This window comes from Clarias gariepinus, chromosome 14 (assembly GCF_024256425.1).
Source record: "Clarias gariepinus isolate MV-2021 ecotype Netherlands chromosome 14, CGAR_prim_01v2, whole genome shotgun sequence".
Classification (NCBI taxonomy): Eukaryota; Metazoa; Chordata; class Actinopteri; order Siluriformes; family Clariidae; genus Clarias; species Clarias gariepinus.
The window spans coordinates 10,803,558-10,819,935 of NC_071113.1; the positions used below are offsets into that span (position 1 = coordinate 10,803,558).

At 40.7% G+C, this 16,378-nt stretch overlaps 1 protein-coding gene across 1 annotated transcript; it reads right to left on the reverse strand.

Moving 5' to 3' along the window:
* Positions 1–6,253: 6,253 nt before the first annotated feature.
* wfikkn2b (WAP, follistatin/kazal, immunoglobulin, kunitz and netrin domain containing 2b) lies at positions 6,254–10,153 on the reverse strand. The gene is made up of 2 exons (XM_053511931.1): positions 9,688–10,153; positions 6,254–8,560 (listed from the first exon to the last, which is right to left on the reverse strand). Exons 1-2 carry the CDS (start codon positions 9,859–9,861, stop codon positions 7,061–7,063), a joined length of 1,674 nt encoding a protein of 557 aa, XP_053367906.1. The 5' UTR covers positions 9,862–10,153; the 3' UTR covers positions 6,254–7,060.
* Positions 10,154–16,378: the final 6,225 nt, after the last annotated feature.

Consider the following 16,378-nt stretch of genomic DNA (forward strand, 5'->3'; position numbering starts at 1 on the left):
ATGATAAACCTGCCTGCTTCAGGTTTAAAATGCTGACCTCCCAGAAACCCCTTTAAAAACGTGCAAGTGGTGCAAAGGGCAATATGGGGTTGCGCATTGTCCTGCAAAAACAGTTTCGGGGAGTTCTTTTTCTTTATTATATTTTTTGGATTTTTCTCCCCTAATTTAGTCGTGGCCAATTCCTCCCCGTCACTAGGGCGCTCCACATTAAGGCTACCACTACCCCTCAGCCGGGAGGGCCGAAGACTATCTCGTGTTTCTTCTGAACCGCGTGACGTCAGCCGACCGCATCTTTTCAAACTGCTTGCTCACGCATCGTTAGGAGCGGAGTAACACACTCAGAGGAAAGCGCTAGCCGCTCCTTCCCCGTGCGCGAGCTCACAGACGCCCCTGATTGGCTGTAGAGCCGTGATTAATGTGGGACCGCAAGTACCTCTCATCCCTCCCCCCTGAGAGAGCTCAGCCAATCAGCTCTCTCTGTGCCTCCGGCTGTGAGAGGAAAACAGCATCACCCGGGGTTCGAACCAGCGATCTCCGGATGATGTTTCGGGGAGTGTTCCTTTCGCTAAATGTTCATGTAAACAACTGCAGTGGGCACAGAGTAACTTCGACCAGGATCGTCAATTACAGACATATGGCCTTGTTTAAAATGTTTGCACCGTTCAAATGTTTTACTTCAGCTAAGAGCCTCATCATCGTATTCTGCTTAAGTCTTCTGTAACTGTCAATCTGTTTTAAACCTTTATTCACAAGAAAGTGCATCAAGTACGAGTTTGCCTTTCATAGGAACTAATATTGCAAAGATAAACACTGTAGCACAGGCTATCATGAGACCAGGATGGCATTCTAGATATCATTACAGGATTATCTTAAGTTTAAAGTATCTTTCCATGTTTAAGTGAAATACACTGAGTTATCAAAAAAAAAAAAAAAAAAAAAAAACAGAAAACAGTAATCACCCGTACGGTAAAACGATACGATATGGTGGGCGTTTTGGGAAATGCTAGGTGTCTGGTCTAATTAACTCAGTCAATTTAACAATTCAACATTCACATTTATGAAACGTTTGAGATGCAGTTTTTCACCACTGCTAAACTGGTGACTGTTTTTCTTAGCCGTGTTGTCAGATACTTTACCCTTGCAACCCGAGCAGAGCCGAACAAACACGTGTTGGCTGATTAAATATTTGGATAATGGGGACAGATTTGTGCAGACTTAATTTTTGGCCAAAATGTTCCTTTAGAGCTGCTAGAAAAGGGGCAGTGGAGATGTGGAGCACCTCATTACTGCTACACTGTTGTCTCTCCATTCTGAGCCTAATAGGATTCAGGTTGCAAAGAGAGAGATCGAGAGAGAGGGTGGGGGGGGGGGAGAGGGGGAGAGAGAGAGAGAGAGAGATGTAAAAACAACTGTAGGAACCTGCATATGAACATACAAGGGCAAATAGCATGCTATATTAGGGAACTGTGTTGGAGTTTGTTGGAGAAGTGTTCACAATTCAGCCATGGAAATAAACATTTTCATTACAAGGCATTGTGCACACACGCACACACACATTCAGAAACTCATTCACACCATTTTTGCACATCCACGTCAAATACTGCATGCTTTTGGGTGGTGGAAGAAACCGGAGAACCCAGAGGAAACTCGCACAGAGACTAGGAATAAAAGCTACAGAGAGTATCTCTTGCTCAGGATCAACCTGAGACCATGAAGCTGTGAGGCAGAAATGCTTCCAACTGCACCACAATTGTGTCCTTCCCACAAAAAGAACGAACATAAAAATATCAATGTTAAGATTTTGGTGATGCATGTAAAATGACAGATCTGGCAACATTTACTGTCTTTTGCTTTGAACGCGTGAATGTTTCTGTAACAGCTGATCCGGGGTCAGGTGGCAATGCATCAGTGGCTCGGTCATAGTGATTAGGCCTTGTGCAAATCAGACCAGGTCAGCCCTCTCTGTCAAAATATATCCTGTTCGGATTGTGAAATGGAGTGAAAGGTCCAACCGATCATATGTTTTGTACTTTGTTTTGGAATTGTTTTATTGTACATTACACAAAGAGCAAATTGATTGAGCAAATTCATAAGAGATTGAGAGCATGAGTGATGTCCCTGAAACAAATAACACACACACACACACAGTGAAAATAAATAGGTCTTCAGCCTCACCAAAGAGAACACTAGCACCACCCAATGGAAAAATAATAATCACATAACATTCTACGCTGTATTTCTAATTGCTGTAACTCGATAGTTATATATTAGAATATATGACAAGCATATTTACCCATAATCATTAGGCACTATGACAGTGGCCCTGTGTCGTCATAATATGTAAAGGTCCCTTTAGTTAGGGCCCAGACATTATGAGATCATCCCTACAACGGCTCCTATGACATTAGAAGGACTTAAAACTTTCTGTGACATCACATTATTAATATACATTTACATACATTAAGTGACATCTCATTGAATGACATCACATTGACTAAGGTCATAATGTGATTCTGTTTTCCTGCATATGGGGCTTTTAAAGGTATTAAACCTAAAAATCCACTTTTTCTAAAATGTGTGGTATTGGTAATGTATGGTCTTTTATATGCATGTGCCCGCTGTGCCTATTGTCTATCTGGCGCACCAGATGGCGATGATGCATGATGCTTGGGCCCGCTCATCGTTGCAAGCAACTATATTTTACCTTGTAATTCTAAATGCTTGAACCCAATCTCACCCTGGGTGCTCGTGTTTATAAAGCGTAAGAACCGTGACCATGAAGTTGGTCAGGTATTATAGTCCTGTTTTCATCAATGCTTTTAAAATAGGTCAAATGAGGTATTCAGTTTAAATGTTTACACATGAAGATTGTTGTTCTCAAGTATGTCACAATTTATTATTAAACATCCATCATTCATCATATATTTATGTAGGTTTTTGCATAAGAGAGAGTGGGTACTGAAATGCACACTGCTTAATAAAGACCCTGTTGTGTAAATGAAACACTGCTTGGGCAATGCTGACACCTAGTGGGTGAAACAGACTGAGTATGCATTTCTCTGTCATATACTGTACTGTATGCATAGCTCTGAAATATCCTTTGGTCTTCTGTGGTCTTTTACATAGTTTTAAAAGCAGTATATGACAATGCATATAAACAGATGTTGTAATAACTTCTATGAAGCTGCAATATGAAAAAAAAAAAACATGAGGGGAGAGGAGCACGAAAGGATGAGAGTCAAAACCCTGAGTCAGTTAAACTTTTTGGAAGGTGCATGAAGTAATGTCTCACTGGACTCTCTAATACGGCAACATTACTAAAAGGAAAAATCCAAGCAGGGAAAGGAAAACAATTTTACCACAAAAACAAATGTGTGTGTATGTGGAGGATCAGGAAGGCTCAAGGGGCAACATCATCAACGATAAAACATTAGTGGTTGAATTGATGCTAAACTGCAATATCCAGGACTGTTTGTAGTTATAAGCAACCAGGTTAAGAGTCAGGATTAAGTATATAAAGTGTTTATATTTACTTTAGGGAATTATTAGAAGTGCAGATCCTGCCTGCTGTCCATGTCTATCCGCCGGACTCAGGAGAGGTTTGATGTGGTTTCAATGTGCTGTATATTTCGTAGGTGACAAACCAATAAACTAACAAAAAAGCAAAGATCTAGAATAAAAAAGGAAGGGTCAGCAATTTCTGGGCATTTGCAAAGTTTTCAGCATTTTTTATAGGAAGCAAGTGTAGTCGAAAAGCAAGGCAAGGGTGCAATAACTGTTAGTTTGAGTTTTTCTTTTCTATGATTTAATAATTAATAATTTTAATAATTAGAAGGGGCTTGGATAGTAGTTTAATTTTCAGGAAATGTCAAAATCTGAAGCTTGTCCCAGGCAACTCATGGTACAAGACAGGGGACGCATTGAATATGGTGCGAACCCATCAACGGACACATGGACAAACACAATTTGCAATTTGCAAACATCGCTCAACCTACAGTGCATGTCCATGGACTGTGAGAGGAAACCCATAAAGCAAGAAAATGAACATGCAAACTCCACGCACAGACCAGAGGTGAGATTCAAACACCCAACCCTGGAGGTACAACGTGAGAGGGATATAGATATAGAATGTAGAAAAGGTTTTAGTCTTTGTTTGTGGCACTAGAAAAGGTTTAAAAATTGACCGGTGAACAGCCTAAAATCCTGAGATGAGGAGACTAATTTGATTTGATATACTTGCAGTCCTGGCCACACCTCCCAGGCTCAACCAATCAGTGTTCATTTCGATGAAGTTCATGCACAGCACTATAGATATGCACAGAGACGATTCTAGAGTCTCTTGGGGCCCTAGACAGAAAGATCGTAGGGGGCCTCTCCAACCAGCATTCATCATTAACTTATAACAATAAATAAGTTTGGCAGCCCTTGGGGGCCCCTACTGGCCTGGGGCTCCAAGCAGTTGCCTGCCTTGCCTGTTGACAAGAAGCCTCTCTGGATACGCACAGCCTGCTCTACTTTTTACTTAGGAGAGTTTGTCAGTCCCTCAATGGACCTCTAAGCACAATGCAGTTTAATAAACCCTTTCTGTGTTAATGCAAATACTTTTTAATGCGTCTACATTGAGAATGATCCCTGTTTGATCATACACAATCACTTTTATTTAAAATTTTCACTTTTTAATTTAATTTTCTGCCAAATGCCTAAATGTAAATGTAATTATGGGTATTAAAAGTCAGAGATTGTACTGTACCATCACTGTTTTGGTTGACATGTTCATCTTGACTTCTGCAGGACAGACTAATGAGAATTTCATTACAAATTTATGTAACTGTTAAAGATTTAGAGAACAACTGTTGTACATCTAGATGTGTTTTTTCTTTTCCGTTAGCATCTCTTACTACAATAGGATCATCCCCAAAAAATGTCGATAAAGTTATTAAAACAACAACAACAACAACAACAACAACAACAACAAAACAACTCATAATGATCTCGCTTTAACATATAGTAATACATTTGAGCATTTTAATAATAAACTGGATTTTGGCTTTCATTCTCTCACTCACTCACTCACTCACTCACAGAGGTATGAAGGCTTTATCATTCTAAGTGAAAGAAAGACGTGCCTTCTCTGGGCTCCCTGTGTCCTCCGATGTCTGTGTGGGCTAAATGGGAAGAACAGAAATTGGTGGACAGGAACTGCCAAGCTTAATCCTTAGAACAAGGTTTACATAACCTTACATGCACTCGGCAGATCACAAGAGAAGTACTTCTGGCTCCCATAAAGCAGAGCGGGCAAGACACACAGACGGCTATAAATTTAATTTTATGATGCCAGCAGGATTTGTTGGTATAATGAATCATTTCAGCTTAACGATATTGGAGACTTTCAAGTAGAATAGGAAGCAAAGATGTTGAATTTACTTGGATGACGGTATTCCCCAGTCCGTTTAATGTTGTGCTGACCCTGTCGCCCTCGTTTTTCCAGTTACTTACTAGGAATTAGGAGGTCTGTTTATTCCCAATATCGCATAGCATGCAATAGACAAAGGCATTCCGTTTACCTTTCTTTCGACCTAGAATCCATCATCTAAAAGGACCAGGTTCTCGCTTTGCCATGTTTTCTCTTTTCTGCCACTCCTTGCTGGAAGGTCACAGATTCGCTTTCCACCACCTGCAGTAGCTGTCTTTTCAAGCCCACCCTTGAAAACTATACAGAAACCAGCTGGTGGGCTGTTTCGATCTCCCAAATGTTCATACCTCATATCCAAACATGTTTCATTTTCCAGCTTCCCCTACTCAAGCCTCCTTAGCACGACCATCCAGTTGGGATGCATGTGTCACGATACGGTTGAATTAAGCAAGGGGCCTTTGGACACTTTGGCCTGATACTGCATAGAAAGTAACAAATTATACTTAAAATATCATGATGGTCAAGTGGTCGTTATTTAGTCATTCCCCTTGGGCATTTACATGGATAAGGCAGGAAGACATTTTCCTGCATCACTATATTGCATTATGATTTCAATAATCTTGCCGTTTAACAGTATATTTGAGTGGGAGTGTGGCACGATGATGTCTTGTATGTCACCAATCTGGTTTTGGAATAATGTCTATAAATCATTGTACTGGGCTCCCAATAATGCATTATGGCTAAAAATAATAATGATAGGCAAACATTAAGACTTATTTATTTATTCAGTGACATTTTGACAACTTTACAAAATATGATTCCAAATTATTTGCTTATAGAAAATGATAATGCTAGGTGGAAACAAAATACATTAAAATAAATAAAGGGAAACAAAATCACTTCAAGATTGTCCTTGCTAAAATCTCTACCTGTACATCAATGTTCATCATGACAGAAATGTGAACAGGATAGAAAACAGCTATACCTGCTTTAATAAGCTTTAAAACAGAACTTCAGAGTAAATATAATACAACTTATCCATGTGCTTTCTACAGTATATTACAACAATTTTAATGAGACATGTCATTTACCTCTGGTAATAAAACAATAGAACGTCAGACAAGAAATTACTCATCAGATTCCCTGAATGAACCACCTTAACTTTACAAGATAGGGACGGTGTTCCTTTTGAAGCAAGGTTACAGTGTGCGCTGGGATTTGGGACCATATGTGTCTGATTAGTGTTTCCTATGTCTACAAATGTCTTCTTTTAGCAGGTTTCCTATGAAGACGTTGAAAGTTGACACTGTCTCATGGGTGAACAGCTGTGTCTCGTACTGTATATACAACCTTGTCAAAGCAAACATCTTAACTGGCCTGGAATTTTGTGGATGTTAGACGACTCAATACTCATATACAAGAGTACTGTATATAATAAACAAACAAAAAAAAAAGGAAAGAAAAAAATTAAATTGACGGTACAGTAATCTATGTATAAGTACAAAAAGGATAGTTTTTAAATGTGAATGTGGAGCTTTTGACAGCTTCTCCATCATTTACTTTGCATAGAGCTTACACCGAAAAATGTCTTTGGTCATTTGAGTTTTCAAAAGAATAGCAGTCCTCTTGGGCTAACAGGGTGCTGCCCTATTCCCTGAACTCTTTCAGAATTTCACAAGTGTTTTTATTGATCACCTCACGCAGTCTACGGAGCCGCCGCACACTGAACTGGCTGACGAAGCTCTCGGGCTGGAGCACAGCCATTCCATTGTGGACATCTCCCATAATGATGATCTGATCGTCCGAGGTAGTAACGTTGGGACATGGACAGTTCCAGTCCATGTTCTGCAATGTCACCTCCAAGGGTTCATTCTTCATGAACTTTAGTCCCATCTTCTCATCTTTAAGGATCTCGTCCACATTGATCTGAGCTCTGCCTGAGCCTTCCTCTTCTGTCAGCTCTGTCATACGGCCCAATATCACAAAGTCACTCTTGCAAAAGCTGGACACCATCTTATGCTGCGATTTGCACGGTTTGCAACGGTGGTTCTTTGGATATGGGCACAAGTCCTCGCATGCCTCTTTGGTTTCAAAGTTGTTGTCATTGCCTCCACAACCCCCATAAATGAAGGGCTGGCACTGGTTGAGGGTGCTGCTATAGGCCCAGCGTGGCTTATAGAATTTACATGGACCCTGCAGGCTGGGAAGGCCACACGGTGCAGGCAGTTCAGCCTGGCAGGACAACATGCAGGAATTGAAGCTGTCAAAGTGGTTCTGGTTCTGGTTGCAGTTCCCATAGGTGAAGGTGATGCAGCTGTTCCTCGTGCTCTCATAGTACCAACTCAGTTTCTCCCCACCACAGTCACCAGTGTCAGGCTCCTTCATGCACTCCTCAGCAGGGAAAGGAGACATTTTCTTTGGCTTCTCTTCTTTAACTGGGTCTCTCTGTATTAGAGAGAGTGGGAAATGAGCTTGGATTGAACCACCTGAGTTTGTGGCAGTGCAGGTGTAGACACCTATATCTTCTAGCTGAGCACTGTAGATCACTAGCTGTCCAATATTAGTGACAACCACATTTCCCAGCACATGATTGGGTTTCATAACAATGTTCTCTTTTCCTTCCAGTTGCTTCTCCCAGGTGATCTCAGGTTTGGGCCAGCCGCTAACTTCACATATGAAGCTGGCAGTTTCGCCCACAAACACAGACTGCTCCACTGGGCCTCTTGTCATGACTGGGGGATGCACATCTACTGGGGTGGTGAGCAGTAGGGTGGTCGTTGGGAGGGCAGTGGTTCCTGGAGGTAGCGGACTGGTGCTTACAGGGTGAGACGTGCAGGTCACAACAGACAGGGAGATGCCTTTGGAGCAGGCTTCAGCATCCATGTAACACTTGTTGTAGTAGGTCATTCCGTCAGAAGCACAAGTGAAATGTGGCTCCTTTTCACAGCGGTCTCTGCACTTGCATGTAGGCTGCCCGTTCCAGATGTGGCACTCGGAGCCCTGCTGAGTGCACATGAATTTGTCACAGGTGGCCTTGTTGGGTATGCCATCAGCTCCTTTCTTTGCTGTTGCATCCATGTAGCGGGCTGCCACACAACTCTTGCTCCCACAAACATTTGAGCAGCACTTTTCAAAGGTCTCACATTCCTAAAAAGAGAGCATAACCAAAGATTGATATATTTTAATCACATTGGCAATTATATTATATTAGTAGTAGTAATAGCAGTAGTATGTTCTTTAAATGTACTTCTTAAAATAAGTGTTTATTTCAATAATTGTATAACATTTATTCATTTATTAGCTGGGCTGGTGTGGATCTAGACCCTATACTGGAGGAATATAAAATGTGTAGGATGCATGCATGTACATTCACTTTTAGAAACAATTTAGAGTACCTATCATCATCATTACATTTTTTTTTACATTTACATCATTACATTCACTCAGTCATTATCTAAATTCAAATTCCGCTTTATCCTGTATGCAGGGTTGTTGGGGGCTGATCTTAAGAGACTCAAGGCATACGGCAGGATACATCCCGGACACACTCACGTGCTTATTCACACACTACGGGCAATTTGGGAACCAGTTATTCTAATCTGCATGTCTTTGACATGGGGCAAGGAAACCGGAGTAAGTATGCGGAGGAAACCCACCAAGCATGGGGAGAACTAATGAGTGACAAATGAGTATATGCTCACAAATCATACTTGTGTATATGCTCATTTGTTGACCCCATAGATCTTAATAGTACTAACAACACTAAAAACAAATTTAAGATTAATAACATATTTAATTTCCTGGTCAAGATGATCCGTACAGTGTACTGTATACCAGACCCGGAGGAAATTCACCAAGAACGTGGAGAACATGCAAATCTCCATGCACACAGACAGGAATCGAACCTGGACACTGAAGGTGCGAGGCGACAGTGCTAACCACTAATCCACTGTGCCACCTATTACATTTATATGTATATTCTTAAAGAAAATATGTAGAAGGTTCTGTTCCTGTCCTTTTTTTAAGAATATACAAATGGGAAAATAAGCTTAAAGTATTTAGATAGAGGTTTTGAAGATAAAAACAAACAAACATCCAAAAACAAACAAAAACAAGTTTTCACTGAACCAGGGTGCATTTTGGATCTTCTTGAAGAACTTCTTGCACTTTTCGGATGGTTAGTGGTTCTAAAGGTTTTGAACCAAAACAAAAAAAGGCAACTTAAAAAAAAAATAAAAAATAAAAAATGTTATAAGGAGTGGAGAAGCGCTCACCTGGTCGGACTCACACTCCCGGGTGCAGGTGCTCATTGCGTCCACCCACAGGTTGGGGTTGAGATCGTTAGGACACAGACCGGCGTGCGAGTGCGCAGCTTTCTGCAGTGCCATGCCTCTCACGCGCAGCATTACCAACTCACCGGCCAGAAACAACCAGATCCAGCGACGCATCGTTTTATACCAGCTTAGTCACTCTCTGTAAGTCAAGAGATCGGGTTTCGCGTTCTCTGATCACCGGTGCCAAATATCCCTGTCAAAACCCGGCTGAACGCTGCTCGATTGAAGCATGTAGAAAAGAGCGCGTGTATTTTTATGTGATCCCTAATGTAATACCGACTCGTGCAGACTGGATTTAACTCCTCTGACCATCGGATCTCGCCGTCACCCCCACACGACTGTTATGAATTGCTCCGAGGTTTATTATAGAGGCTTTAAACAACATCTGTCCGAAAGTTGGGGTTGGTACTGGGATACCTGCCTGTGTGAGAAACGTGTTAACCCTTCAGAGGGAAACCTGAGATGTCAAACTCAAGCGCCTACTACAGCACCAAGCGCGCCAAGAAAATCATTCCTATCTCTTACATTTCACCACAGAAAGGTGGTTTTTTTTCATTTAATTGTTTGTTTAATAGCTCTGATGTGTATTTGTTCGATTATATTAATGTATTTTATGTGTCTTGATGGACCAAAGGAGAAAAATAAAAGTTGAATATGAGAGTAAAGTGTGTAACTGTGTGTAACTGTATTCAAGACAGAATCAGGAGAGAGCGGAGTCGGTTATAACTCCATCAGGATCTCCAATCTATCAGGAACAAGCCGAAAGGTGGCTTACTAACTTCTGACTCACTCACTAACTTCTGCAAAGACAGAATAACAACTTGTCATCCTCATTTGGAGATGATCCTTTTTCCTTTTTTGTACCTTTTATTTCTAATTTGGTCATTTGTCCCACCCACTCTGATCTATGATATAATATGAGGTGGTATCAAATCAAATAAAATTCTGACAGTCCGGCCCCCGAGGACAAATTTTTGATAAACAAATTCAAAAAAGGCGCTGAGCATGCACTTGGTTAAGCTGCGGACCTGTATCGCCTTTTTCGGTTGTGGGTAGATAATGTGCTCTTCCACTGGGAAGACTGTTGCTTCGCCTCAGAGATATAATCATTCAGCTAAGTTTCGTCACAAGTTCTTCCTCGACAGGAAGGACGGGTCATCCACGGCACGCTGATGGAGTACTTGGCAGATTCTGATGAGATGTTCTTTCTGCTTCTGGGTCAGCAGCCTGGGGACAAACTTGGCAGAAACGTGGCACATGTCCAAATCACTCGTGAGGTTTGCCTGCTCCGTATGACACACTGACAATGGCAGCAGTATTGTGGATTGTTCTCAGACAATTGTCATGCACAAGTTGCTAAATGGTTTTGACATTTTTATCAGATGTCCTTTATTTCTTGCATGTGTACCACTCAAAACACCTCAAACGACTCGTCACCATAAACGTTGTAGAATCATGTCAATCAACTCTGTCGCAGATTTGCCCAGTTTCACACAGAACTTTCAGTTTGCTTTTTGTTCTAACTTTCTGTCCATGATGAAATAGCGGACTTGGTAATGCACATGGCCAGAATAGCACCAGATGCACAGCTCACAGGGCTATGTTTTTTGGCACACTGACTTATGAAGTTTGGTGCTCTCTGTGACAGTGTGTGCAGCCTTGTGCTGCCATCTATTGGCATATAACAAAACTAGTCATGTTACAAGCATGAGCAGCCATCTTTTTAGTCTGGCGCTCATGCTGCATTACAGAGTAGATAAACATTCTTAGTCGAAAATCACCAACTGCCCTCCAAACTAGCTGTAATTAACATGGAGTCTGTGTCTTAGCTCTTTAAAAAAGTCCTTCCACTAGATTGTTTGGAATTTCTGCTCATTCAGCTGCAAGAGCACTAGTGAGACAGGCAAGAAAGCACTGCTCACATTTAGCATTCAAATTGATTTCAAAGGTGTAAAGAATGGGTTTGAGGTCAGTGCTTTGTTCAGGTTTCTCTCAAGTTAGCAAAGTAGGCTAAGTCCTTATAGACCTCACTTTGTGCACAGGGGCAATGTCATGCCGAAACAGGTTTGGGCATGTTTATTTGATCTTGATTTATTATTATATATTCTTTGTTACCACTTAACCTATGCTTCTTTAGCAGCACATTGTACAAAAATGTGAGACGTTACAACCAATCCCATCTTCCCTTATCAAAAAACTTGGTTGTGTTCTGAAATTAATAAATCAGTGCCACAATACAACAGTCATACTGTACAACATGGAATTAAACTTTTACAAATACTGTAAATTTTTTATTTATTAGAGTTGAAAGTGTATTTCCTCAATGTAAATGTTAGAGTTATGTTCATAAATGCCCCGTCAGGGATTTGGGAATACAGCCTAAATAGCGTGTATTTTTTTGCCCCTGCATTGTTCATTTCACCAATAAAAATATTGATTAAATTTTTTTCTACTTATGCTTGGTGGATTTTCTCCAGGTACTCTGGTTTCCCTTCACAGTTCAAAGACATGCAGATTGGGCTAACTTAATGAATGAATAAATTATAAAAACTAAGTGATAATGTAAATAACAGATAAATTAACAAATTATTTTTAAATCAATTAATCTTTCTATCCAATAATATGTATGCATTAGCTTTACAAACTGCAGTAGCATTATGACTGGTGGTATAAAAAAAAACCCGAACAAAATCATTTAAAAAAAACACAATAAATGTGAAGAAACATTTGAAAACCAACCGCTCTGAAAAGACCAGTTAATTTAAGAGTTTGTCATGTAGCCGATTGTGACCACAGTTTTGCATTAATACAGTTCACTTTTAAATATAGTTTCAATATGTAGCAATATTTAGCCTTGATCTTGTGTAGTTATGTTTTCAACCACTGACACATCACATTTGTTTACCTTCATTAACTTATGTTCTTCTTAACGTGTTAGTAGCATTAACTTTATACTGCATTCTCGTTTACCTTGCTAACAGGAAAACCCTGAGAGTGGTCACAATTTAAATTAATTACAAGTGAGTGCAATTCCTACAACCTTATAAGCATCAGTAATACTGCTCCTGTGCTAATTGAACAAAGCTAAATGTATGTAATATCTGATGAACACAGAAAGTGTAGGAGGTTTGATTATCACATCCTAATGACTCTCCAACTACTCTTGCCTTATCTAATGTCCATCAACAAGCCTATTTAAGGCAGGTGAGAAACACCCTGCGGTTCTTAATTCATTTCATATTTGGGCTTCCTAACCAACCTTTCTCAGACTGGAAAAAAGCTACTTGGATGAGGCATTTCGAACAACTAAAAGGAAGTGCAGTTTCCATGACTCAGTTTCTAGACCTCTTAAATGACTGTTAATTTTCAATAACAGATAGAAGGAACATAGTGGCTAATGGGTTAGTGGTTATCATGGTTGCTTTGCACCTCCATGGTTGAGGATTCAAATCTCACTCTTGTCTGTATACATTAAATTTGCATGGTCTTTTCATGCTTGGAAGGTTTTCTCTGGGTACTCCAGTTTCCCCCCACAGTCCAAATACATGCTTTGCAAAATGATCTGCATTTCTTATTGTTTTTGGTGTACCGTTAGGTGTGCGCTTGTGCCCTATAATGGGTTTAGTACTCAAACCAGTGTGTAACCTGATTTGTGCCACATGATAAGCAGGATGAAAGAATGAATGACTGATAGCAGCCACAAGGTCCAAAGTTTGTATAAAGTAGAATGCATTCTAAATGTTAAACCTTGGACAGGTCGTATGAGTTGTTCAGATCTGGTCACTAGTGCAAACTGGACCAAGCCATGCAGCTCCCCACCTTACTTAAGGTCCATCTATAATGAAATTTATTTCATACATGCATCCTGTATGGTCCTGTTTGGAGAGGTTGTCGGAGCCTCAAATATATTCCCATATCTAGGTCTTGGGCAAATGTGGCAAATTAAAGCACCTAATTCCACTCATAAATGTTCTTAGAAGCCTATAAGCTTCACAATGAGTTTATCCACTATGTTGTGGAGAAACAAAATGAGAACTATGTACACTACCTCTGCGCGCTGTCCACTTTCGAGTGGCCTCTACAAAATGGGGTAACAGTTTAATCATGAGATGGCACATTAGGTCATCAACAGAGTATGCACCACTTTTGGAGAAGTTCCCGAATGAGAACATTCAGGGCCCTTGTCATATCACTAAGGATCACTGCCAGGACTATGACAATAATTAGCATACCCTCTGTTTCAAATTGCCAAACCCACTCTGGTTGAGATACCATGCCTCTTTGTTTATCTCTAACAGTGAGACAATAACTCAAGATGAGAGTTCAGGAGGTGTGGAACTAGGGTCTCATATGGTTTCAAGGGCAATAAGTAGAACTCTGTGGTTGAACTGCTGAAAGCTATGTACTGTAGCATGGCCAGAATCACTGAAGAAGGTGAAAACAGACTGTATACAGTGAACCACAAAAAGCTATGTCTCGCTCCGAAGGGTTGATCATCTATACCAGGAAGATTCACATTCGTCAGTGAATTGAATCTAAATTGGCTAAGGGGTCTGACAGTACCTTCCTGAATTTCTTGGGTCTACTCCAGCACTTTTGAGTGTATGCGGCACTCTCAGAAGTTTATATACTGCCCAACATCATGTTTTTTGGTTCTTTGTTTAGAATCACTAGATAAGATGTTGTTGTTTGTCTTTCGGCTGCTCTCGTTAAGGGGTCGCCACAATGGACCAACTGATCTGCACAACAACTTGGCACAGGTTTTGCACCTGACACAACCCTCACATTTTATCTGGGCCTGGGAACGGCACTGCATGTAGTGGATGATGTTTGAGCATTGGCTGATAAGATGCTTAATTCTGGTGATTCATGCAGTCTGCTTTGGTATTAATGACCTTAATCAGTTCACCATGTCACAAAATGTATATAAGAAGTAGATAAGGTAGATATTCCCTAGGTTAACTGTTGCTTGGTAGAAGCACAACAGACATGATGTGGATTACTGCATCTTCTGAACACCCTCCGTGCTAAAAGAGGCTAAAGGGTAGAAGATTGAGACACTAAAATGGAATGCCTTTAAATTGGAATTGAAGAGTTAATGGCATTACTGTTATACCTAACTGAAGTACAGGAACAAGTGCACTTAATTCTGAGCACCTGAGAGCCAACTTTTTCTCCAAATTAGGTGATGCTGTAGCCTCCTGCAACAGGGCTACCTAAAAAGTGCTGATTGGCATTCTAGCATTCAAGCATCAATCGCAATTCTAGCCAATCATGACCATCTGTGAGCACACTTAAGCAGAAAGAACAGATACCGCTTTTCTCCAAGGGTGTTATGCTGCTCCCTAAGCTGCTTGAGAAAGCATTTGAAGATGCAGTTGGCTAGCATCATGTGATTTGGATAAAGCACAGCTATTTTGTCCTGTTATAAAAATACATGAATAGGCGAGAAAAACGTAAAAAAGTCAATTTCTTTTTGTTTTATCTCCTTTATAAAATGTATATTTCTCAAAGCATGTCAGGTAACGTCAAAAAAGCCAATTGGGTCAAGGGCTTTTCGGGTCAGGCATGGTTGTGCTTGGGAAGGTAGGTCGGCCTGTTTTTGAAGCAAATTAAAGCATGTTGGGTTTGAGTAGGCAGGTTTGTTTGAGGTCAGCTCCAAAGTTTTGGATTTATGAAGACCTGTTCTAGAAAGCTAGTCTGTGTCCTTCTAGGTTTGCCAAGAGTATGGTTTTGATCAACTTTATCCAATATGGGTTGCTTTCAGACTGTTTGGAGCCCACCAGCAGTGCAGACAAGCGGGTACAGGCTGAATTAGTTTCAGACTCCACTGAAGCTGAATGTAAAGACTGCGTTCAACTGTCTGGCTAGGAAATTTCTCCCAGACATGACTACAGGCATAGATTTGATAACTTTCTTGGCTCTGGATCAGGATTGAATTCCAGGCAACCAGTGCACAATATTGATATCATTATCAGTGAAAAATTAGTACAGAGGTCGTCTAAACTGAGCTGACGGTCTCTTTCAAATGATCACTGCCAATTTAGAGGGCTTCAGCTTCCAGGGTGCATGCAGTATGCCTTTGTAATTCAACAGATCCAGAGCTTTGCAATTAGGTGGAGCCAACTAACTCTGATACTAACCATCAAAGTGCATTTTATGCTCAGAAAGCTGGCTGTATATTTTTCTCCTATCACAGATTATCCATCTGAATGTTTTACTCATTTTGTGCATTCTGCTTTTCTGCTCAGCATGGTTTTATAGAATGATTATTACCCAAGTCCTTTCTGTATGTCTCAAAGCAGTCCTTTCTGTCAATTCAGAGCAGTCTGGGCATTTAAGTTCATCTCTCTAAACAACAAGGAATTTTCACCCACTGTTAGGAAAAAAGATTTGTGCTGTAGAGGAGTCCTGAGGAGTCCTGTACAGTCATGTAAAAGCAAAGTCTTGGTCACTCCAAAGCTATAGTAGCAGGGGAGCAATGTCCATAAGGAAGTGCAAGGTTCTCCACATTGCAGGAGGTCCCCTTGCAGCATTAGGCACTGGTGTGGAAGGCAGAATACATCAGGAAGCAGCGTGAGCAACACCTACAGAAGCTTGATGAGTCAGAAGGATGTCCTCAGTTGTGCAA